This window comes from Lissotriton vulgaris, unplaced genomic scaffold, assembly GCF_964263255.1.
Source record: "Lissotriton vulgaris unplaced genomic scaffold, aLisVul1.2 SCAFFOLD_3966, whole genome shotgun sequence".
Lineage (NCBI taxonomy): Eukaryota > Metazoa > Chordata > Amphibia > Caudata > Salamandridae > Lissotriton > Lissotriton vulgaris.
In genome coordinates, this window is record NW_028245234.1 from 71,909 (window position 1) to 97,890 (window position 25,982).

The 25,982-nt window shown below is 35.9% G+C and overlaps 2 protein-coding genes across 2 annotated transcripts in view; one reads left to right on the forward strand and one right to left on the reverse strand.

The window, feature by feature from the left end:
- LOC147666496 (cartilage intermediate layer protein 2-like) overlaps positions 1-25,982 on the reverse strand; it is a 105,809-nt gene that overhangs the window by 62,027 nt on the left and 17,800 nt on the right. The window lies entirely within an intron of this gene.
- LOC147666497 (uncharacterized) lies at positions 1,473-25,248 on the forward strand. Its single transcript, XM_086949036.1, has 11 exons — positions 1,473-1,559; positions 1,674-1,702; positions 1,811-1,908; positions 2,025-2,073; positions 2,384-3,100; positions 5,321-5,390; positions 7,166-7,236; positions 13,222-13,288; positions 21,566-22,003; positions 23,252-23,467; positions 23,902-25,248. The coding sequence occupies exons 9-11, from the start codon at positions 21,566-21,568 to the stop codon at positions 24,160-24,162; spliced, it is 915 nt and encodes a 304-aa protein (XP_086805162.1). The 5' UTR covers positions 1,473-1,559; positions 1,674-1,702; positions 1,811-1,908; positions 2,025-2,073; positions 2,384-3,100; positions 5,321-5,390; positions 7,166-7,236; positions 13,222-13,288; the 3' UTR covers positions 24,163-25,248.

The window sequence follows — 25,982 nt, forward strand, 5'->3', positions numbered from 1 at the left end:
GTGTTTTTGGTTTATATGTAATGTATATTTTTTTTTGGGGCCTGTTCTCTCTAATTTTTCTGTGTCGGGTCTCCTTCGTGGTGTGACGACTTGCAGGTAAGCGATGGTGTGTGCTGTAATTAATAAATGACTGTCTCTTTTCTTTTTAATGACTGAGTTTTTGTAACTTTGTAAAGGTTTTTTAGAATTAATTTATCTCACTTCTTTTGCAGGTTTTTTTTTGCGTCGCTGCGTGGTTCCGGGATGTGGGCGTGGTCGCGGTTTCCGGTCGCCATTTTGCGCTCGGTGTCTGGCTTCGTGGGACGATGGATTTCAGGTACGCGATTTAAATTTGTATATTATTGTAATTTGTTTTATATGTATTCTGTCTTTTTGGTTTATATTGTAATGTATATTTATTTATGGGGCCTGTTCTCTCTAATGTTTCTGTGTCGGGTCTCCTTCGTGGTGTGACGACTTGCAGGTAAGCGATGGTGTGTGCTGTAATTAATAAATGACTGTCTCTTTTCTTTTTAATGACTGAGTTTTTGTAACTTTGTAAAGCTTTTTTAGAATTAATTTATCTCACTTCTTTTGCAGGTTTTTTTTGCGTCGCTGCGTGGTCCCGGGAGGTGGGCGTGGTCGCGGTTTCCGGTCGCCATTTTGCGCTCGGTGTCTGGCTTCGTGGGACGATGGATTTCAGGTACGCGGTTTAAATTTGTATGTTATTGTAATTTTTTTATATGTATTCTGTCTTTTTGGTTTATATTGTAATGTATATTTATTTTTGGGGTCTGTTCTCTCTAATTTTTCTGTGTCGGGTCTCCTTCGTGGCGTGACGACTTGCAGGTAAGCGATGGTGTGTGTTGTAATTAATAAATGACTGTCTCTTTTTAATGACTGTGACTTTTTTGTAACTTTGTAAAGCTTTTTTTAGAATTAATTTATCTCACTTCTTTTGCAGGTTTTTTTCTGCGTCGCTGCGTGGTCCCGGGATCTGGGCGTGGTCGCGGTTTCCGGTCGCCATTTTGCGCTCGGTGTCTGGCTTCGTGGGACGAGGGATTTCAGGTACGCGTTTAATTTTTATATAATTGTAATTTGTTTTATGTGTTTTACAGTCTTTAGCCTATTTGTTTTATATATTTTGCGCTTGTTCTCTCTAATGTTTCCGTGTCGGGTCTCCTCCGTGGCGTGACGACTTGCAGGTAAGCGATGGTGTGTTTTTTAATTACATTTTTATGTCGCTGTAATTTCTTTTATGTGTTCAGCCTATTATGTTTTTATTGTAATGTATTTATGTTTGGGGCCTGTTCTCTATACTGTTTCCGGGTTGGGTCGCCTTCGTGGCGTGACGACTTGCAGGTAAGCGATGGTGTGTGTTGTAATTAATAAATGGCTGTCTCTTTTTAATGACTGTGAGTTTTTGTAACTTTGTAAAGCTTTTTTTAGAATTAATTTATATCACTTTCGTTGCAGGTTTTTTTCCGCGTTGCTGCGTGGTCCCGGGATCTGGGCGTGGTCGCGGTTTCCGCTCGCCATTTTGCGCTCGGTGTCTGTCTTCGTGGGACGATGGATTTCAGGTACGCCATTTAAATTTGTATGTCATTGTAATTTCTTTTAGGTGTTCGGCCTGTTTTGTTTATATTGTAATGTATTTCTTTTTTGGGACTGTTCTCTTTTGTGTTTTTGTGTAGGGGCTCATTCGTGGCATGACGACTTGCAGGTAAGCCATGTTGTGTTTTGTAACAAATGTCTGTCCCTTTTCAATGCCCGTGAGTTTTTTGACATGGAAAAGGTATTTTTGAGTTTATGTATTTTCCTTTCTTTGCAGTAATTGAACGGCGGCGGCGTGCGAACGATTTCCGGTCGCCATTTTGTCATGGGATCTTTGGCTGTCTGTCTCCGTCTCCTTGGTCCAAGGAATTTCAGGTACGCGATTTAAATTGTAATGTAATTAGTATTTCTTTTACATGTGTTCAGCCTTTTTGGTTTATATTCTTTTAATGTTTCTTTTTTGGGCTGTTCTCTCTATTGTTTCTGTGTAGCCTGCCGTGACGTGTCGGGTTTCCTTCTCCGTGGACGAACAACTTTAAGGTAAGCGCTGTTGTCATGTCTTAGTGCGACTCGGTGTAGATAGATTCAAATGTAATTTGTATTTTATTACAGGTGTTGTAGATTTAACGTAACAGGTGTTAGGGCTATTTTGTTTATGTTCTTCTGATCTTTCTTCGTGGACGAACAACTTTAAGGTAAGCGCTGTTGTCATGTCTTAGTGCGACTCGGTGTAGATAGATTCAAATGTAATTTGTATTTTATTACAGGTGTTGTAGATTTAACGTAACAGGTGTTCGGGCTATTTTGTTTATGTTCTTCTGATGTTTCTTTTTTGGCCTGTTCTCTCTAGTGTTTCCGTGTCGGGTCTCATCCGTGGCGTGACGACTTGCAGGTAAGCGATGTTTTTGGTAACTAAAGAATTACTGTCACTTTCGAATACCCGGAGTGTTTTGTTACGTTTCAAAAGTAATTTCTAACTTCATTTCTTTCCCTTTATTTGCAGGAATATGTCGGCGGCGTGGTGTCGTAATTCTATTATGCTTACTTTAATAGTTATTTTATATCGTGTGCTTTCTGTGTAGGGAATTATTGGAAAGAGCTATCGTGTTTTTCTACTTTAACAAAATGATATTCACCAGCACTTCTTTTTGTATTTGCAGGCAGCGTGGCGCCAACTCGTCTACCACTAAGCTTTGATATTCAAGATCGGCAAAAGTCGCACATTGCCACTAAGTACTCTAACGAGTCACAGCATCCATGACCTTTTCATTCGGCCAGACAGCCTCCTATCGGCAATTTACATATGTCGAGACAGCAACATCCTAAACAACATCTCACCTACATGTTCTTAACAACAAACTTTGCAAGTCTTTTGTTATTTAATGAACTAACTGCCGTTTTTTTTGTCTTCCACAGTATGTAAAGGACTACAGCCACGGAAAGAAACATTTCTTCGAGCGAGCTCAGAAGGTATACTTCGTGACAGTGGACTGGAGCCTCTCGATTTCTCGACCGATCTCAGGAGGTATACTTCGAGACAGCGGACTGGAGCCTTTCGACATAAACTGTAAGTTTCTTCCTGTCTGTGAAAGTAATTTGTCCTTTTGAGCTGCGGTATTACGACCACAATTTTCAGTTTTACACGCGCAACAAAGTAGTAATAATATGAATCACTTTAGAATTAAATTTTGTTGCCTTTACGTTTGTCCAATTTCACCATTTTTTTCTTTAATGCGTTTGAGTTCTTTTTGGTACATTGGCAATAGGTACATTTACGATATAAATGTTGTCGGATGTCTCCTTTATTCATGAACTTTTTGGATGCCTTGTTTGTGCGATGCCACATTTTATTTAATATGCATAAATAGTGGGGCTGAGTTAGCTGACCACAAGCATGTATTTGTCGCAACACTAGATTTAGTCAAAGCACGAAGGCCTGTTACATTTACTGAGAGCATAAAGAACAGTTAGGATAAGGTGAGACCGACGACTTTCAGTGCAAAGTTATACATCGGCAAACTGTGCATGTAGGAGGAAAATGTAGGTAGATTTACGATATAAATGTTTGCGCATGTCTACTTTATTGATGGCCTTTGAAAATTCGAACACATGCTTACTTTGTAAGGCCTTGCTGTTTAATGCAATTCGTCATTATGTACATTTGGGATGCCTTCTTTGTGCGATGCCAGATTTTATTTCATATGCTCAAATTGTTGAGCTGAGTTAACTGAACACAAGCATGTGTTTGTCGCAACACTCGATTTAGTCACAGCATGAAGGCCCGTTACATTTACTGACAGCATAAAGAACAGTTAGGATAAGGTGAGACACGACGACTTTCAGGGCTAACTAATACATCGGCAAACTGCATTTAGGAGGAAAATGTTTGCGCAGGTAAGTTTAGCCCTTTCTGTGAAAATAATTTGTCCCCTTTTTTAGTTCATATGCTCAAATCGTAGGGCTGAGAGTTAGATGAGCACAAGCATGTGTTTGTCGCAACACTAGATTTAGTCAGAGCATGAAGGCCCGTTACATTTACTGAGAGCATAAAGAACAGTTAGGATAAGGTGAGACACGACGACTTTGAGTGCAAAGTTATACATCGGCAAACTGCATTTAGGAGGAAAATGTTTGCGCATGTAAGTTTCTACCTTTCTGTGAAAGTCATTTGTCCCAGATTTTATACTGAGAGCATAAAGAAGTTAGGATAAGGTGAGACCGACGAGTTTCAATGCAAAGTTATACATCGGAAAACTGCATTTAGGAGAAAAATGTAGGTAGATTTACGATTTCAATGTTTGCGCATGTCTACTTTATTCATGGCCTTTACACATGCTTACTTTGTAAGGCCTTGCTGTTTAATGCAATTCGTCATTATGTACATTTTGGGTGCCTTGTTTGTGCGATGCCAGATTGTATTTCATATGCTCAAATCGTAGGGCTGAGAGTTAGATGGGCACAAGCATGTGTTTGTCGCAACACTAAATTTAGTCATTGTGAGATACGACGACTTTGAGTGCAAAGTTATACATCGGCAAACTGCATTTAGGAGGAAAATGTTTGCGCATGTAAGTTCAGGCCTTTCTGTGAAAGTAATCTGTTCTTTTGAGCAACGGTATTACGAGCACATTTTACAGTTTTTATACGTGCAAACAAATCAGTAATAATACGTATTACTTTAGATTTAAATTGTCTTGCATATACATATTCCCAATTTCCCCATGTTTTTGTTTAATGCCTTTGAGTTCTTTTTCATACATCGCCAATAGGTACATTTACGATATAAATGTTTGCAAACTGTGCATTTAGGATGAAAATGTTTGCGCATGTAAGTATGCCTTTCTGTAAAACTAATTTGCAGTAAGAATACGTATCACTTTACAATTCAATTGTGTTGTATATACATTTGGCCAATTTCACCATGTTTTTTGTTAATCCATTTCACTGATTTAGGTAAGACTAATCTTTCACACACGCATATATATATATGTTCAGTTACAACTTTAGTTCACAAACTGCTTTGCACGATGCGAGAAATTAAATAAAACACTGACAACATTCCTTCTTTTTTTTTTCACAACGTGCATGCGCGGATTTCTATATTTTTAAAGGCACATACAAACCAGTAACGTGACGCAAATAATTGCCATACTATTACATTAGAACGCATTAATTGCTAGTACGCAAAGCTTTGGCTAAGATTCAATTTGCACAGTTTGAATGAGAAAATCACTGCTTTTTTGGCCTGCACTCATAATATTTTGCTAATGCTATTTTTGTTTTGTAGGATAAAAAAGTACACGTTTGTTGCAACTGACCCATCGACTACACAATTTGAAATTCGTTATATAAACACGGTATGTTAATACTTTATTTATTTTACTTAATACATTTCGTTTTTTAATTGCTGTTTGTACTAAGCATTCTTTGCTGTATACTTATACACAAAATTTCGCTCATAAAGCACATCTTATGCTTTTGTACAAGAGTGCCACTGGTAAAGTTGGAATCAACAGAGAAGTAAAACTTATAACAAACACTTTTTGGAAAGGTCCCTGTAGGGAATGCTTTGACTCATTTACCACACGCAATATACATAGATCTCTTTATTTCCTGCCTTCCCTTTCAATTTCTTTCTTGCCTTTCCTTATGTCTCTCTTCTGCATTTACTCTGCATCTCCTTCACAATTTTACATTCAATGTCCTTTCTTTCACTCTCGCATTATTCTTCTCTCCTTTCCTCCGACTTTCTCTTTCTTTTGCTCTCCTTCTCTCTCCTGCATTCTCACTCTTCTGCCCTCACCCTATATATTCATCCCCACCTTCTTTACAGGTCCCGGCAGCAAATGCTTACATACTAAGCTAGCACATGCAACATACATACATTTCACTCTCTTGACTTACAATTCAATTTTGCATTTTTGCCTTTATCTCTTTTGCATTTACTCTGTATCTCCTTTCCCATTTTGCCATCAGTCTTTCTCTTTAATTTACTCCTGCTCTATTCTTCCCTCACTATTACACCTACTTTCTTTCTTCTTCTCTTTTCCCTCTTTTTTTCATGCCCTCTCTTATACCTTCTCTCTCCTGTTTTAATCTTCTTCCCTTCTATCATGCACACTTTCTTTTACTCCATCTCTATTCAGCTCTCACTTTTACCCATCCTTTTCTTCTCTCTCGTGCTCTCTATTTTTTGCGTCCTCCCCCTTCTGCTTGCTATCTCCCGACTTATCTATTATGCTTATCTCTTTTACCTTCTCTTTTCCTATTCCTTCTATCTTTATTTCTCTCACTCTCTTGCACACTTTCTTTTACTCCATCTCTATTCAGCTCTCACTTTTACCCATCCTTTTCTTCTCTCTCGTGCTCTCTATTTTTTGCGTCCTCCCCCTTCTGCTTGCTATCTCCCGACTTATCTATTATGCTTATCTCTTTTACCTTCTCTTTTCCTATTCCTTCTATCTTTATTTCTCTCACTCTCTTGATATCTTAACATTTTGCCCCTCTCTTCTTCCAGACACTTTCCACCACTCCTTTCTCTCCTCCTTATATCTCGCTCTTTTGGATTCCTTCTTTATTTCTCGCAATTTTGCACACTCTACCTATCTTACTTTCACACTCTTGTGGTTTTCTTCTTTATATACCCTTTTTAACATTCTTTTGTCCAAAAAAGTTCCTCACGTTCTCTCTTGCACTCTCTCTTCCTTTTTTCAATTACCAGCTGCTCTCTCCTTCCTTCTTGCTCCCTCTCTATTATGCTTCACTCTTTATCTATCATACTTCAATTTCCTGCACTCTTACTTCTTTATTTTTGTCTTTATTTTTGTCGTCTTTTCACTTCTTTGCATTCTCTCCATATCAAGCTTCTTTTTAACTTGCGCTGTTCATCATCCTTCTCCTTTTTTATTTTCACTCCTTTTCTTTTTGCCTATCTTCCCCTCTTTCTATCCATCTCTCTCTTCTTCCTGACCTCTATCTCTTTCCACCTTGTTATTTTATAGTCTTTACTACTATACTAGTTACTCTATAATACATACTGCTTCTAATTCTCTATTTACAACTTCTAATATACTTCACACAAATGTCCTCACTCTTCTCAAACTTTTGCTAACGGTATATTTGGCTTTTACAGGACAAAAAATTTGCCATTTGGTGCAACTGCCCCATCGCGGACACATCTTTCAAATTCGTTCATTCAACACGGTACGTTAATACTTAAAACTTATTTTACTTTAGACATTTTTGGGTAGTACTTCCTGTCTGTACTGGGCATTCTTTGCTAGATAGTTATACACAAAAGTTTGCCTCATAAACAACATTTAATTTACTTTGGAGATGAAAGCAGCACTGGTGAGGTCGTAATCAGGAGAGAGGTCAAAGGTAAAGGAAAACTTATAACTAAGACTTTGTTCTTTCTGTCTGTACTGGGCATTCTTTGCTGGATATACACAAAAGTTTGCCTCATAAACAACATTTGATTTAGTTTGGAGATGAGCAAATGATTAGATACTGAGACAGCACATGCAACATATATACATCTTTCTCTTGCCTTCCCTTTCAATTTTGCATTCTTGCCTTTCCTCTCTCTTGCATTTACTCTGCATCTCATTCATGATTTTGCCAGCAGTCTTTCTATTTTATTTACTCCTGCTCTATTCTTTCCTCACTTTCTCCTACTTTCCTTCTTTTTTTTCCTCTCCCTCTTTTGCATCCTTTCTCTTCTACACTCTCTCCTGTATTCCCCTCTTTTCTTTCTTTCTATCATGCACTTTCTTTTACTCACTCTATTCTGCTCTCACTTTTACTCCTCCTTACCTTCTCTCTGATGCTCTTTCTAGCTTGCGTCTCAGCTTGCTCTCTCTACTTATGCTTGCTCTCTCCCTACTTATCTATTATGCTTATCTCTCCTTCCCTCTCTTTTCCTATTCCTTCTATCTTTATCTCTCTCTCTCTTGCTATCTTATCTTTTGACCCTCTTCTTCTTGCATACCCTTTCCATCTCTCTCCTTTCTTTCTCTACTTCCTAAATGTAGCTGTCTCTTGAATTTATTCTTTATCTCTCTATTTCCTGCGTCCTTTCTCCTTTCTGCTTCCTCTCTCCCTTTTCTATCATGCTTATCTCTCCTGCCATCTCTTTTCCTATTCCTATCTTTATCTCTCTTTGCATGCTCTTACCTTTTGCCCCTACACTCTCTCCTGTATTCCCCTCTTCTCTTTCTTTCTATCATGCACTTTCTTTTACTCACTCTATTCTGCTCTCACTTTTACTCCTCCTTACCTTCTCTCTGATGCTCTTTCTAGCTTGCGTCTCAGCTTGCTCTCTCTACTTATGCTTGCTCTCTCCCTACTTATCTATTATGCTTATCTTACCTTTCCTCTCTTTTCCTATTCCTTCTATCTTTATCTCTCTCCCTCTTGCTCTCTTACCTTTTGCCCCTCTTCTTCTTGCATACCCTTTCCATCTCTCTCCTTTTTTTCTCTACTTCCTAAATGTAGCTGTCTCTTGAATTCATTCTTTATCTCTCTATTTCCGGCGTTCTTTCTCCTTTCTGCTTCCTCTCTCCCTTTTCTATCATGCTTATCTCTCCTGCCATCTCTTTTCCTATTCCTATCTTTATCTCTCTCTCGCATGCTCTTACCCTTTGCCCCTCTCTTCTTCTTGCATACTCTTTCCATCTCTCTCCTTTCTTTCTCTCCTCCTTATGTTGCTATCTTGTATTCCTTCTTTATTTCTCTTTATTTTGCCCACTCCATCTTACATTCACAATCTTGTGCTTTTTTTCATCTATACTCACCTTCTTTCTTCCATCACAATCTGTTCCCTCCTGCTCTCTTTATTGCTCTCCTATATATATCTCTCCTTTCTGCTCTCTCCTTCTCCCTACTACCCCCTATTTCAACTGCTCTCTCTTTCCTTCTAGCTCCCACTCGATTATGCTTCTCTTTTTATCTCCCTCCTTTCTGCTCTTTTCTCTTTGTCATCAATATCCCTCTTGCACCCTCTTCCAACTGCTCCAATCTTACTTATTTCTTGCTCATGCCCTCCTTCCCACCCTCTCTTTACCTCATGCATTTTCTCTCTCCTTTGCTCTCCCTTTTGCCCTCTCTTTTACTTTCACTTTCTATCTCCTTCCCTATGTTGTTCTCCATTTCCATCTTGCACTCCTTCTCTTTCTTGTCCTCTGACTCCATTCTGCACTTTCTTCTCTCTCCTTTTTGCTCTTTTTTCTCTCTCCTGCACCCTATTCCATCTCCTCTCTCTCCTTCCTTCTTCCTCCCTCTCTATCATGATTCTTTTTGTATCTCCCTTCTGCTATTTTCCCTTTGCCATCACTCTCCCTCTTGCCCCCTCTTCCAACTGCTCCCTTCTTAATTCTTTCTTGCTCATGCACCTCCCTTTAACTCCTGCTTTCTCTTTTCCTTGCTCTTCCTTTTGCACTCTGTGACTTTCACTTCTATCTCCTTCCCTATCTTGTTCTGGCTTTCCATCTTGCACTCCTTCTATTTTTTGCCCTATGCCTCCATTCTGCAGTCTTTTCCCCTTTCTACGTTCTCTCTCATGATCTCCATTATCTTGCGTCCTCTTTACTTCCTTATCGATCATACTTCTATCTCCTGCACCCTCTTCCTCTTTCTCTATCTTCTTTTTACCTCCTCTCTGCGTACTCCGTTCTTTTTTTGCACTCTCTCTTCCTTTTTTAAATTACTTCTTTATTCTTTCTTCTCTATATATCTCTCCTTTCTGCTCTCTTCCTTCTTCTTCCTGCCCCCTATTCCATCTGCTCTCACCTTTCTTCTTGCTCCTTTTCTATCTATCATGCTTCTCTGTCCTGCACTGTCCTTCTTTTCTAATACTCTCTGTGTTCCTCTTCCTCCCTATTTTTCATTCTTCTCTCTATCTCTTTTATGCTTTCTTTTCTCTCTACCATACCTCTCTCCTGCACCCTCTTCCATCTGCTCTCTCTCCCTCCCTGCTCATGCCCTACTTCTTACTCTTCCTTTACCTTCTGCCTTTCTTCTTACTCCTGCGTATTATCTCCTTCCTGCCTTCACTCTCCATCTCTGTCCTTAAAAGATACCATCTCTTACCTGCAAGAAATCCCTTGTACCATGGAGACGGAGACAGACAGCGAGCCAAGGATCCCGCCCGGAAATTGTTCCCCCCACCGGGCCGTCGCAAAATACCTGCAGAGAACAAAAAAAAAACGTGATTAAACATTTCGGATGGGGCATTCAAAAAATACAGTCATTTATATTACAAAAGACATCATCGCTTACCTGCAATTTGTTCCGCCACAGACAAAGAAACCTGATACGTCATCAAAGGCAGGTCCCGGCAATGCCGGGCTAGAATCGGGGGCGTTCCCGGCGTCGTTTTGTCGGCAAAAGCCAAAGAATCTTGAACGCCCCTGAGTCTGCTTTAAATTGACGGACAGGCCCCTCGTCCAATGGCTAGGCTCAATTTATGGAGCCAGACAATGAATGACGAGGGCCGACCCAAACTCACACTACAGTTCTCATTAGGTTTTGGCTTGCGCAAAAAAGCTGCTCCCTTTGCGCCCTGCGTCCTTTCTCCTTTCTGCTTGCTCTCTCCATCCTTTTCTATCATGCTTATCTCTCCTGCCCTCTCTTCCTATTCCTTCGATCTTTATCTCTCTCCCTGTTGCTCTTACCTTTTGCCCCTCTCTTCTTCTTGCATACCCTTTCCATCTCTCTCCTTTCTTTCTCTGCTCCTTATGTTGCTATCTTGTATTCCTTCTTTATTTCTCTTTATTTTGGCCACTCCATCTTATATTCACACTCTTGTGCTTTTCTTCATCTACCCTCTCACCTTCTTTCTTCCATCCTTCTCTTTACATCATGCTTTTTCTCTCTCTCCCTTGCTCTCCCTTTTGCCCTCTCTCTTACTTTAACTTTCTATCTCCTTCCCCATATTGTGCTACATTTCCATCTTGCACTCCTTCTCTTTCTTGCCCTCTGACTCCATTCTGCACTCTCTTCTCTTTTCTCTCTCCTTTTTGCTCTCTTTCTTCTTACTCTTGACCCCTATTCCATCTGCTCTCTCTCCTTCCTTCTTCCTCACTCTTTATCATCATTCTTTTTTTATCTCCCTTCTGCTATTTTCCCTTTGCCATCACTCTCCCTCATGGACACCCTCCCTTTAACTCCTGCTTTCTCTCTTTCTTGCTCTTCCTTTTGCTCTCTATATCCTTCCCTATGTTGTTCTGCCTTTCCATCTTGCACTCCTTATATTTTTGGACCTCTGCCTCCATTCTGCAGTCTTTTGCCCATTTTACGTTCTCTCTCATGATCTCCATTTATCTTGCATCCTCTCTACTTTCTTATCTATCATACTTCTATCTCCGGCACTCTCTTCCTCTTTCTTACTTATCTTTCTCTAACTTCTTTTCACCTCCTCTCTGCATACTCCGTTCTTTCTTAGCACTCTCTCTTCCTTTTTTTAATTACTTCTTTATTCATTCTTCTCTATATATCTCTCCGTTATGCTCTCTTCCTTCTTCCTGCCCCCTATTACATCTGCTCTTTTCTTTTTTCTAGCTCCTTTTCTATCTATCATGCTTCTCTGTCCTGCACTCTCCTTTTTCTTTTTTTTCTCTTTCTAATACTCTCCGTGTTCCTCTTCCTCCCTATCTATCATTCTTATCTCTATCTCCTTTATGCTTTCTTTTCTCTATACCATCCCTCTCTCCTGCACCCTCTTCCCTCCCTTTTTCTCTCTCTCATGTCCTCTCTCCTTCCTGTCTTCACACTCTATCTACGTCTCCATCTTGTCTTCACTTTCTATCTTGCACTTTTTTTACTTGCTATCTTCTCACTCCATTCTGCACTTACTTCTCTTCTTGCTTTCTAGCCCTCTTGATCTCTTATGTGTCTCCTCTCTTCATCAACACTTTCTAGCTACTTTGTGTGCTTTACACACATTTTTCCACTTCACTAAGTTAGTGTGAGCATCCCTATAAGGCTATATAGATGATGTTAACTATAGTGTTTATTTAGGAACACTATGCAACAACTATAGAACACACTGGACAAACGCAATGACTTATATTTACAACTAATTGTGTGAAAGTTTTATGTTTGTCTGTTATTTCTTTTACAGGTGCACAAACACTTTTGGAATGAGCAATTGCTCTTCCCCTTTTTTTTAATGCACTAAATAATTTTTTTGATATTTTCACTTTCACGCCCCCAGGTCAGGGTGGGCGATTAGAGAGTCCATACCGCCGGGGTATAATTCTGTCATTATAAATGCCTAAGGAAATGTAAACAACTGTAAAACATGAAACATGTTGACTGACTAATTAGTATTTTAAATTAACAAATCCATTACCTTGGGCATTAAATTCAGACACATAACTCTTTCATTTGTGTACTAAGCATCAAGAATTATAGATTTTTACTTACACATTAGGCAGTTTTAATTATAAAACTCACAACATGCCTTTTTCACAAAACCTGCTCCGCAGTCTTCTGGCGTCGTAGCACACCAAAGAGGCATTCGGCCTCTTTGGTGGGGCCCAATGATGAAGCATGACACTGACTAGGTCGGTGTGTGAGGGCTTTCTTTTCCACCTAAAGTGAGTGTGCAATTCCCCAGTTGCATCAATCAGTCTCTGTGGCAAATTCAGATGTATTTAACGTCTCTTCTATTGTTTATTTAGATTTAACAAGGGATTAAGTGTTCCTTAATCTCACTACCTCTCCTATTCCTTTGTACTTGCTTAAAATTACAAACAATGCATCTAATACACTCTTTACAACTTCTCATAAAAATCACTTCATGTACTTTACATTTCTATTTTTTTGTAGCTTACATTCTACACCTCTATATCCTCTCTTCCTTATCAGACTTCTCTCTTTTCATTATCTTTCTCTTCATCTTTCCACTACTCTCAATATTGCCTAACCACCCCTCTTTATTAACATCTCTTCTTCCTGCCCTCCATCTCTCTCTATCTTGCTCACTTTATCCTCCTTACTACTATACATTACTAGTTACTCTATACTACATACACTTCTAATACTCGATTTACAACTACTAATATGCTTCACTCAATCCACACACATACTACACATACAACTTCTACACATAGTCTTGAGTATAGAGCCGCTTTTATTATATTAATAAGTCAACTCAATATTAATGCTTGTTTCATTCTTCCTTAGATTGCCAATTGATTGAATAACATCAGACGTAATTCTTTGACACAACATCAGTGAAAACATCATCACGGTAAAAGTATCTATTTTGCTTCTTTATTGACTTGTAAGTATAGAAATAGCAAGGGAAAAAGCAAAACACATATCAACACACACCCATATATATATATATATATATATATATATATATATATATATATATATATATATATATATATATAGTATATACTTAGAATTCGAAAAGATCATATAGAAGATTTCCATAGGTAACATTAATCTTAAGAAAAAAAAATAGTTAACAAAAAAGTAAAAGTAATTGCTTTTTCTTTTGATAGCAGCTCCAACTATAAAACAAGTCCAAAACAACAATAGAGTGGATTTAGAGAAAAAAAACTAGACAAAATCAGATATATAATTAGTTATTAAAAAAATTATATATATATTTATATACTTAACATTGAAAATTATTTCTTTTATAAAGACAATTGCTAATTGTTTGGAAATATATACAATTAGAAGTATGTTTTTTAAATAAGCTATCAACCTGTAACTTGGAATATATTTAACAGTAAAATAACTATATATATATACATATATATATATCCAAATATATATATATATATATATGCTAATAGTATAACTTATAGCTAGTACATCACTAAAATTGTAAACAAAATACATCTAAATCTGCTACCTAAAATACAATGCAAAAAAATAGTGTTCAATTAATTGCCTTGCATTATAGTTAAGTACAAAATAAAATATAAATTAGCAATAGATATATATATATATATATATATATATATATATATATATATATATATATATATATATAGAGAGAGATTAAATAAGAGAACGAAAATAGACTCGCGGATAACAAAAAAATCTAGCAATACTGTAGCGATATCAAATTATTTCATAAATTAGATTAGCTAACATGCAAATACTAGCAGCAGATTATCATCAAGGTCATGACAAATTTACATGCAATTCGAGAGGTTATCAATGCTTGCCAAATAGTACTTTTGCAATTATACACAACTATTACAAAGATGCACATACATGGACTAAAGAAGACTTGCATTACATTATGAAATTAGGTGATGCTTTATATATAGATATGCATTTACTTAATAGCGAACAACTTAGGCATCCAGATGAGTTACCTAATTTTATTGAACACAATACTACTATCTATTCTCTTAAACTTAAAGAACCTTATTATGGAGACATATTACAACAATGTGACCCTTCGTTTCCAAATCTCAACAAAATATTAAAACCTGCACTTGATTCCAACTCCGGTGTTATACTTTGCATGGAAATTTATGTTATTTCCATTTTTAAGAAAAATGATTCATACTTTGTATTTGACTCACATAGTCGTGATAAGACTGGAATGCCTCATCCAAATGGAACATGTATTACTATACAGTTCACATTTGAAAAACTTCTAGAGTACATCACTAATCTGGCACACTATCTTAAGAAACCAAACCTGAATTGTGTGCCGTATGAATTAACTCCAATACAAATAAGTACGATTACAAAAGAATCACTTCAAAAAGCAATGGTGCGTCATGAAAAAAATAAGAATGCAGTAGCTTCAAAAAATTTTTATGTGTATTCTACTAAAGGTAGTGAAAATTTTTTCACACAAGCATTTGAAATGCGTATAGAAAATGCCAAAAAAATCATTCAGAGATGTCAATCTAAAAAAAAAACTTTTTGGAATAAGGAACAGCCATTAGCATTTTTAGATAATACTCCTAGTACTAGTACGTATTCCTGTGCAATTCTCACTACAACAGGGCCTAATAATCAATCTAAAGAGAACAGCAAGCAGATCAGCACAACACAATATACTAATACACCAGAAGAGACTACTCCTACTGACACATATGCAAGTATACTTAAGAAAACACTTAAGAGCCACACAGAAAGACAACATATTAATAGCACACACATAAATCTACAAGAAACAATACCAGCAAGTAAGTTAAATACCAACACATATTCTACTAATGTAATTAATAACACACACATAAATGTACAACAAACAATAAACACAAGTAATGTACATACAAACACATATTCAAGTGATTACTATAATACATATAAACTTATTACTGGAAGTAATGACAGTTTACTTCATGATAATATACACAATAGCACATTGCAGAACAAGGAAAGTAGCACAAATAATACCAATATAGATTCACATATTTTAACACAAACACCACAAGAAATTCCCTTTTTACATAACACACATCCACAGGACAAAAATACACATAGTGATAAAACTAGTCACTATACACATTGTCTTCAAAATAGTATATTTGCTATTCTAAAGAACTACTGTAAACCAGCATATATTTGGGATAGTGTAGACTTGCACTGTATTATGAATCTTGGAGATGCTTTGTACACTGAAATGCACTCTGTCGGTGAACAAGATTGTATGCAACCTCTAAAGTTACCAAATTACATAGTTAGCAATGACCTAATCTATTCTACAAAGCTCAAAAAATGCTTTAGCGAAGAACTAACAAAATCAGCACAAACTTTACATAGTAAATTTATATCTGCACTAACTTCGACAATTAATTCACAAACTGGTATATTGATCTCTATAGGTAGATATATAATTTCAGTCTTCAAAACTCTAGATACATACTCTCTATTTGATTCACATAGCCAAAATGAAAATGCAATACAACATCCTAATGGAACATGTATTGCTATCAACCTTGACTCTATTAATCTTATTATAGAATACATCCTAAAATTAGGCAATAGAGAACAAATTACTAATTCTGAGAGTATTACTTTAGATTTAACTACAGTGAACATAACAACAATTAGCAAAAAAGGTTTACACCAAACACAACGGAATCATAGACAAGGAAATGTAAAGTCGAGAAAAAGCATATATGTTCATACGACACATATATCTATAAATGCATTAGGGGAAATTCCTTCGAATAACTTACAAGTAGAAAATACAATACTAAACACACAAAACAGCAATAGTCAGGACAATAGACTGCATGTAACAGAAGACAGTTATTTAGCTTCACACATAGCTCTTAACAATACTGAGATAATAAACACATTAACAGCTAATGTTGAATCACTAATTCAACCAACAAATATAGAAATTCTAGAAGTAAACAGTACTAGAAAAAGAAAACGGACACAAAACAAAGAGAATGAACTTAATCATAGACATATAACAGGTCAAACAACAAATGAGATAATTAGGATATTTCAGGAAGAAATAAGATATGGACCCGAGTACACATGCACTATTTGCAATCAACTCTGGCATAAGCAAAGTCTTCAAAATACACACAGTATTAGTAAGAGAGCTAAATTCATAGAATGTAATATTAGCAAATACAGAACAAATGAGATATGCAGAACATGTTACACATATATATCAAAAGACAAAATACCTCCATGTTCAGTATATAATGGGATGACATTTCCTGATATCCCACCAGTCTTACAGTTGCATAACTTAGAAGAAAGATTAGTATCGCCAAGAATACCTTTTTTACAAATTAGAACATTACCACGTGGGTTCCAAAAATCTCTATCAGGTGCAGTAGTAAATGTCCCTGCAGACGTTATGACAACAGTAACTGTTTTACCAAGGCAAATTAATGATAACATGACAATTCCAATAAAATTAAAAAGGAAATTAAGTTATAAATCTTATACCCATTATGAAAATGTTAGACCAAACAAAGTTAAACGTGCAGCTTTATATTTAGCCACTACAAGCACTTTGTTTCAAGAATATGGAATCACTATTAATGAAGATTGGGATTATACAACACAAGATATACATTCTTGTGATGAGACTTCAGATACAAGTAATACGTCAGATTCCTCAGACAACATTCCAGCAGGAAATTTAGATACTATGTTAGATAATGAAACTATTACTACAGAAACAAATAATATTTTAAGTTTAGCACCTGCAGAATATAACACACCAAGAGGCCTGTATGAAGACAAAGATTCTGAATATTTGGCATTCCCAACTATATTTGGCGGGAAACGAAGGCCGACTAATGAAGAAAGGCATGTCCCAATACATTACAGCACAATCTGTCAATCAGAAGTAAGAAGTAATGATCTAAGAGTAGCAAAGTGTGTTACTAATCTTTTCTTTAAATTAAAAACATTACACATTAAACAATTACAGAGCAAAATATTTATATCTCTTAGGAAATACTTTAATAATGGAAACATTATAACTGCCAAAGACATAAAGAATAAATTAGATACAATTTTGCAGTATAATGAAGGATACAAAATACTTAAAACTATCCGTAGTTCACCACCATATTGGGAGCAATGCAAAAAAGACCTCTTTGCTATGATTAGACAATTAGGATTACCAACATTTTTTTTAACGTTATCTGCTGCAGAAACGAAATGGTATCACTTAATTAACATATTATTACGTACAGAAAAGAGACCAGAATGCACAAAAGAAGAATTTAACAATATGTCATGGGAAACAAAATGCAAATTAATACAGCAGAATCCCATTACATGTGCAAGACATTTTGACTTTCAAGTTCGGAAATTATTTAATTCTGTTTTATTGCATGAAAGTAATCCAATTGGCAAAATTATTGATTACTTTTATAGAGTGGAATTCCAACAACGGGGATCACCACATATACATGCTATAATATGGATAGAAAATGCTCCACTATATGAAACTTCTGATAGAGATGAAGTCACTACTTTCATAAATAAGTATGTTACATGTGCAAAAACAGAAGAACCAGATATAGAGTCTTTACTACCTCTACAAAGACACGGCCATACCAAGAACTGCCGTATCAAACATAAAAGAACATGCAAATATCATTATCCCAGATATCCAATGCCTGAAACTTTTATACTAGAACCAATAGAGCTAGACAAAACAAATAACGAGCTCTTACAGCAAATTGAACTAATACATCTAACTATAAATAGCCAAGAATTTTCAAATTATACTTTTGAACAGTTTTTGCATTCAATGAACATAGATCTAAAACAATATACTTTATGTATACAATCTATTATACAAAAAAATACTATTTTCTTGAAAAGAACACCAGCTGAATGCTTTATAAATAACTACAATCCAACTATTTTGAAAGCATGGCAAGCAAACATAGATATACAATACATCTTAGATGCATATGCATGTGCTGTGTATATTGTTTCATACATTAGTAAATCACAGCGAGGAATGAGCAAACTAATTGCCCAAGCTGCTAAAGAAGTACATGCTAATCCAAGTATTAAGGAACAACTTAAGCATATAGGGAACAAATTCTTAAACTGTACAGAAATAAGTGCACAAGAAGCAGCATATCTAATACTACAAATTCCTTTACGGAAAAGTTCAAGATCTTTTGTATTTATCAATACAAGTCCTAATGAAAAGCGTACATACTTATTAAAAGACATCGAAACTATCAATTCTTTACCAGATGAGTCTTGTAAAATACAATATGATAATATTATAGTCAGGTATAGTAAACGCCCTGTAAAATTAGAAACATGTACATTAGCTGACTATGCATCTATGTATAATGAAAAGAAAAAATGTAAAGGAAAAGAAGAAACAGGCCATGACAATTTCCTTATTGAAAACAACTTTCATAGCTCAGATGACGAAGAACTTGAGATAAATTTAGTAGACGAAACAAACTGCATAAAAAGAAAAAAAGCAAGAGTAATTCGCTATTGCAGATTTAACATCAAAAATGACTCAGAAAATTACTATAGAGAATTGCTCATGCTTTTTTACCCATGGCGAAATGAACATAATATAATTAATAACAAGGGAACTTATTATGAACGCTATCTAGAACTTAAAAATGCAGTTGATTCAAACCATAATAAATATAATAAACATAATAAACAACTAACAACTAATAGCAATGAAACTAGTATATTAGATACATTGCTACCACCAATAGATACAGAAGAAGATAACACCATATGCCATGAAGTGCAAAATAATGAAAACCCATTGTATGACCTATCATTTGATTTAGGGATTAGAAGTACAAGTAGAGAAGAATCAATAAGCAATAACATAATGCCAAAAGAACAATATGATAGTATAATGCAAAATCTAACAGAAGAACAACTTAACTTTATATATCATCATTTGCATTGGGTTAAAACTAAAGAAACACCATGCTACACATTTTGTACAGGTGGTGCAGGAGTAGGCAAAAGTTTCCTTATAACAGCACTTTACCAAACATTAGTACGTTATTACAATACAAAAGCAGGAGAAAACCCAGATAACATATATGTATTGCTTACAGCTCCAACTGGCAAAGCAGCACATAACATTCAAGGACAAACACTACATAGTACTTTTAAAATACCTATTTCACAAACACTAACTCATAGACAGCTAACTCATGAGAATAGAAGCACACTACAAGGTCAGCTAATGCATCTTAAATTGCTAATAATTGATGAAATATCAATGGTAGGGGCTAATGTATTCAACTTTATACATAATAGATTGCAAGAGATAAAAATGTCTGATCTCCCTTTTGGCGGTATATCTATTTTAGCAATTGGAGACTTTTACCAATTGAAGCCAGTTTTTGACCCATACATATTTGACAACCCAAAACATTCATATAGGCCAGTAAGTACTAATTTATGGCAGACACATTTCAAGTTATTTGAGTTGACTAAAATAATGAGACAACAAAATGACTTGCCATTTGCTCAACTACTAAACAGATTAAGAGAAGGGAAACAAACAAATGAGGATATTATACAGATAAAAACACGAGAAATAGAGCCACCTGAAAACATTAGCAAAACGATCCCTTACATTATGGGAACTAACAATGAAGTCAATAGCGTAAATAATGCAGTTTTATTAGAACATATAACCCATTACCCAGTTTACACAGCTACAGCAATAGATACAGTTGCAGCAGACTTAAGTGAAGCAGTAAAAAAAAAAATACTAAAACAGTTGCCCACAGATTCTACTAAAACAATGAGCCTGCCATCAATATTACATATTGCATTGCAATTAAGATATGATTTAACTAACAATATAAATGTCAATGATGGTTTAACAAATGGTGCAACAGGTATAGTAGAATTTGTGGAAACTATCAATAACAGCCCAAATGTAATTTGGATTAATTTTGATAAAGAAACAGTAGGCAAATTAACAAGACAAGAAAACAAACACATATATCACAGTAATATTTTGCCTCATTGGACACCCATTCATGCTATTACACGGCATTTCCAATATACACAGAAATTTATAACTATTATACGCAAACAATTCCCATTGAGACAATCATCTGCAAGAACTATACATAGAACACAAGGAGAAACAATTGAGCCCATTTACATTCACTTTAACAACAGTAAAGTACATCATCTACATTATGTAGCTTTAAGCAGAGCTAAATCTTTAGACAACATATACATTAGAAACTTTCAGCAAGACAAAATAGCTGTACATCCAAAAGTGCATGAAGAAATGACACGTTTAAGAACACACATGCTATTACAAATATCAGTACCACAATTGCATAGCTATAGACAACAGTGTAATATAATTGTCCATAACATACGGTCCTTGCAAAGAAATTACACTGCTATGAAATCAGACAAAAATATCATGAACAGTGATATTATATGCCTTACTGAAATCAACACAACTAGAAAAGCAGATAAGAATACGTTCTTAATAGAACAATATCACCTACTATTATTTGATAAATTTCACAACCAGCACACTAAGCATGGTATTGCCATTTACTACAAAAAAAACATGCTTTTATCGCCAATATATCAAACACAACACGAAATTGACTTTTTAATTTTCACTCTGCATCTTAATGATTCTGAATACTTATTTATTATACTGTACAAACCACCACATGTACTTTTGCAGACATTATTACAAGCTTTAAGTAGCATAATTTACTTGTATCCAAATTCAAAATATGTCATCATGGGAGACTTCAATATAGATTTAACACAAATGTCACCAAACAGAACTTTGCTATTAGAATATATGCTGCAGCAATTTCAATGCCAGCAAAAAATAGAACAATACACAACAGACTACAATTCTACACTAGATCACATCTATACTAATGACAACATCATGCACTATGGTACATTAGAATCATATTACAGTGATCACAAAGCATTATGGGTGGCAGTTTAAAATGCAACAACTTCATTAACATGCTATTTTATTACAGGTAATAGCAAAAGGGGAAAAATGTATGCTCAGAATGTGTACTAACATTTTCTCTCATTTCAGATGATTTCCATAGAAGACCTCAAAAAAATGAAACATGAAGACAACAAACCTTACCAAAAAACAATCCGAGCCAACGTAATAAAATGTTCGACAAAAACAAACTATACAAATGCTAAACAAGAGCACAAAGTAATGTATCATCTAGCTCTAGCTGATGAAAGTAGTTGCATTAAAGCAACGTGCTACAATGAGCCATTTTACCAGCAAACGAAAGAAGGGAATGGAATTATGATTCGCAATTTCTTAGCCAAAAACAATGTGATTATCATCACAAAACAAACGAAACTATCACGCATGATGCCCTTATCTATACCTCAAGAAATAATACAGGAGGCACAATATATACTACAACCCCCTGCTCCACCAATATCACCGATAAAAACAGTACAAGCAGCTTCACTACGCTCATTAATGAGCATTTCTGGGACTATTGCTGAGGTAAGCTTATAAAAAAAAATTCACCCTTTTACACACACACTATATACCAAAGAGTCTTGCACACAATACTTACACCTTTGACAAACTCTCACTCTTTGACAAACTCTCACTCTTTGACAGACTCTCTCTCTCTTTGACAGACTCTCTCTCTCTTTGACAGACACTCTCTCTTTGACAGACTCTCTCTTTCACTCCCTCTCTCTCTCTTTACAGACTCTCTCTCTCTTTAACAGACTCTCTCTCTCTTTGACAGACTCTCTCTCTCTCTTTGACTCTCTCTTTGACTCTCTCTTTAACTCTCTCTTTGACTCTCTCTTTGACTCTCTCTTTGACTCCCTCTCTCTCTCTTTCAAAGAGTCTCTCTCTCTTTGACAGACTCTCTCTCTCTTTGAGCAGACTCTCTCTCATTGACTCTCTTTGACTCCCTCTCTTTGACAGACTCTCTCTTTGACAGACTTTCTCTCTTTAACAGACTATCTCCCTCTTTGACACCATCTCTTTCTTTAACAGACTCTCTCTTTCTTTGACAGACTCTCTCTTTCTTTGACAGACTCTCTTTGACTATCTCTCTTTGACTCACTCTCTCTTTGACAGACTCTCTCTTTGACAGACTCTCTCTCTTTGACAAACTCTCTCTCTTTGACAGACTCTCTCTCTCTTTGACAGACTCTCTCTTTGACAGACCCTCTCTCTTTGACAGACCCTCTCTCTTTGACAGACTCTCTCTCTTTGACAGACTCCTCTTTGATGACTCTCTCTCTCTTTGACAGACTCTCTCTCTTTGACAGACTCCTCTCTCTCTCTTTGACAGACTCTCTCTCTCTTTGACAGACTCTCTCTCTTTGACAGACTCCTCTCTCTTTGACAAACTCGCTCTCTCTTTGACAGACTCGCTCTCTCTTTGACAGACTCGCTCTCTCTTTGACAGACTCGCTCTCTCTTTGACAGACTCTCTCTCTCTTTAACAGACTCTCTCTCTCTTTGACAGACTCTCTCTCTCTTTGACAGACTCTCTCTCTCTTTGACAGACTATCCCTCTTTGACAGACTCTCCCTCTTTGACAGACTCTCCTCTCTCTTTGACAGACTCTCTCTCTTTGACAGACTCTCTATTTGACAGACTCTCTCTTTCACAGACTCTCTATCTCTTTGACAGACTCTCTATCTCTTTGACAGACTCTCTCTCTCTTTGATAGACTATCTCTTTGACAGACTCTCTTTAATTTCTATTACCAATTTTATCTTACAGGAAGAAGAAATAAAAACAATTGTTATTGCCGGACAAGATACAAAACTTAAATCAATAACTGTGAAAGACACAACGGACTCAGTAAAAATAACTCTTTGGAGAGATGCCACAGACTTTCCCATTGAAATTGGATCCTACATTAAGATGACGCACTTGACAGTGCATGAATTTAACAACAATAAAATGTTAAACACAACAAGGAATACACAATTTCAAGTAAGTACAAATTATGAAAATATTAATAACTTGCTCTACTACTCAATCTATACTATCTACTTCTTCAAACACCATCAAACTCTATATTCACTAATTAAAATCCACTCAAACTATCGCTTCTAATACTCTATCTAAATGCATTAAGCTACACTATGTATTATACTAATCACTACTATAAAGCTAACTTATACTCTCCACTTTATGAAAACGTATTTTTACTAAAGTATCTATAACATTACAAAACAGTCTATAATCCTCTATTATACCTTTTCACTATACGTACTCACAATCTATCCTTTCTTAAACTATCTTCACTACTTATTAACATTATTTAAGACTGCATATATCAAGAAATTTGTCCGTAGGTCAACACAAGAAAAGAAATAAAATAACTTCATAAATATGAAATTAACTAAATTCTTTTTCCTTCACAGAAAATAGAACCGCCAGAAGAAGAAATAAATATGACTATATATAGCCTCGAAAATGCGAATCAGGAACACAGTACACTAAATGTACATATTGATAATGCAGAAAATTTACAATCAGTCGAAATAGATAACAATATTCTACTGGACTACTTCCAAATACCACCGGACATTGACGACATTCAGGAAGCACTAATGCCAATCTTGCCCAAAAATGTCAATGTAATATTACAAAATGGATACATACGGAAAATACATGAGTTGTGAAAAACAACACAATACTTGACTGTAAATCAATGTACAAAATGGGAGATATTCAAATTATGTTTCAGTAAAAAGGCTAAAAATACAGTATTTTAATTAAAGTTTCATTTGGTTGCAAACAATAACACTAAATATATATTTACTTAAAAAAAATTTTTAAAAGGTTTTTATCTTGTATTCTCTTTGACTAACTGTCTCTCTTTGACAGACTGTCTCTCTTTGACAGACTCTCTCTCTTTGACAGACTCTCTCTCTTTGACAGACTCTCCCTCTTTGACAGACTCTCCCTCTTTGACAGACTCTCCCTCTTTGACAGACTCTCCCTCTTTGACAGACTCTCCCTCTTTGACGGATTCTCCCCCTTTGACAGACTCTCCCTCTTTGACAGACTCTCCCTCTTTGACAGACTCTCCCTCTTTGACAGACTCTCCCTCTTTGACAGACTCTCCCTCTTTGACAGACTCTCCCTCTTTGACAGACTCTCCCTCTTTGACAGACTCTCCCTCTTTGACAGACTCTCCCTCTTTGACAGACTCTCCCTCTTTAACAGACTCTCTCTCTCTCTTTGACAGACTCTCTCTATCTTTGACAGACTCTCTCTCTCTTTGACAGACTCTCTCTCTTTGACACTCTCTCTTTGACAGACTCTCTTTGACAGACTCTCTCTCTTTTTGACAGACTCTCTCTCTCTTTGACAGACTCTCTCTCTTTGACAGACTCTCTCTCTCTTTGACAGACTCTCTCTTTGACAGACTCTCTCTCTCAGACTCTCTCTCTCTTTGACAGACTCTCTCTCTCTTTGACAGACTCTCTATTTGACAGACTCTCTCTTTGACAGACTCTCTCTCTCTTTCACAGACTCTCTCTCTCTTTGACAAACTCTCTCTTTGACATACTCTCTCTCTTTGACAGACTCTCTCTCTGTTTGATAGACTATCTCTTTGACAGACTCTCTTTAATTAAAAATGGGAGATATTCAAATTATGTTTCAGTTAAAAGGCTAAAAATACAGTATTTTAATTAAAGTTTAATTTGCTTGCAAACAATAATACTAAATATATATTTACTTAAATAAAACTTTTTAAAGCTTTTTATCTTGTATTTGCATTATTATTACAGAGTACATAAGATATGTTAATGGACAATTTTACTTGAAAAAGACTACAACAAATGTAATTATTCTATAGCAAATTGAGCTACATGCAAAAATGTTAATGTGTAAATTTTTGTTTACATAGCTTTTCACACATGCATCATACATCCATGCAACTTTAACTATCCATCCTTTCATTCTTCCACCCATCCTTCATACATCCTTCATACATCCATCATTTTATCTATACATCAATTCACCGACACTTTCATACATCCGCCCATCATTCATCACACAACCTTTTCACACATCCATCAATTAACTCACACTTTCATCCATCCACCCATCATTCATCACACCACCTTTTCACACATCCATGCAACATTTTATACATCCATCCACCTACATTTTCTTTTATACGTCCTTCCGTCCAACATTTCATCCATTCACACTTTCAACAATCCAACCTGCATCCATCCACACTTTCATCCTTCCATACATCCATCCATCCTTTACACATACACACACGTTTTCACACATCCATCAGTCATCCATGCAACATTTAACATCAATCTATGGATTCTTCAGAACTTATGGTTTTTTCAAACTAGTAAAGTCACTGTGCAATATTGTACTTATGCATCGTTCGGTGTGACATCCTCAAGTGCCTTATTGATGTTTTCCAACAATACATGCAATTGCATTCTAAAACCTTCACATCATTGTATAT

Coding starts and splice junctions, on each gene's coding strand:
- LOC147666497 (XM_086949036.1), top strand. CDS start 21,566: ATGATTTCCATAGAAGACCTCAAAAAAATGAAACATGAAGACAACAAA. Junction 22,004..23,251: donor TTTCTGGGACTATTGCTGAG/GTAAGCTTATAA, acceptor TTTATCTTACAG/GAAGAAGAAATAAAAACAAT. Junction 23,468..23,901: donor CAAGGAATACACAATTTCAA/GTAAGTACAAAT, acceptor TTTCCTTCACAG/AAAATAGAACCGCCAGAAGA.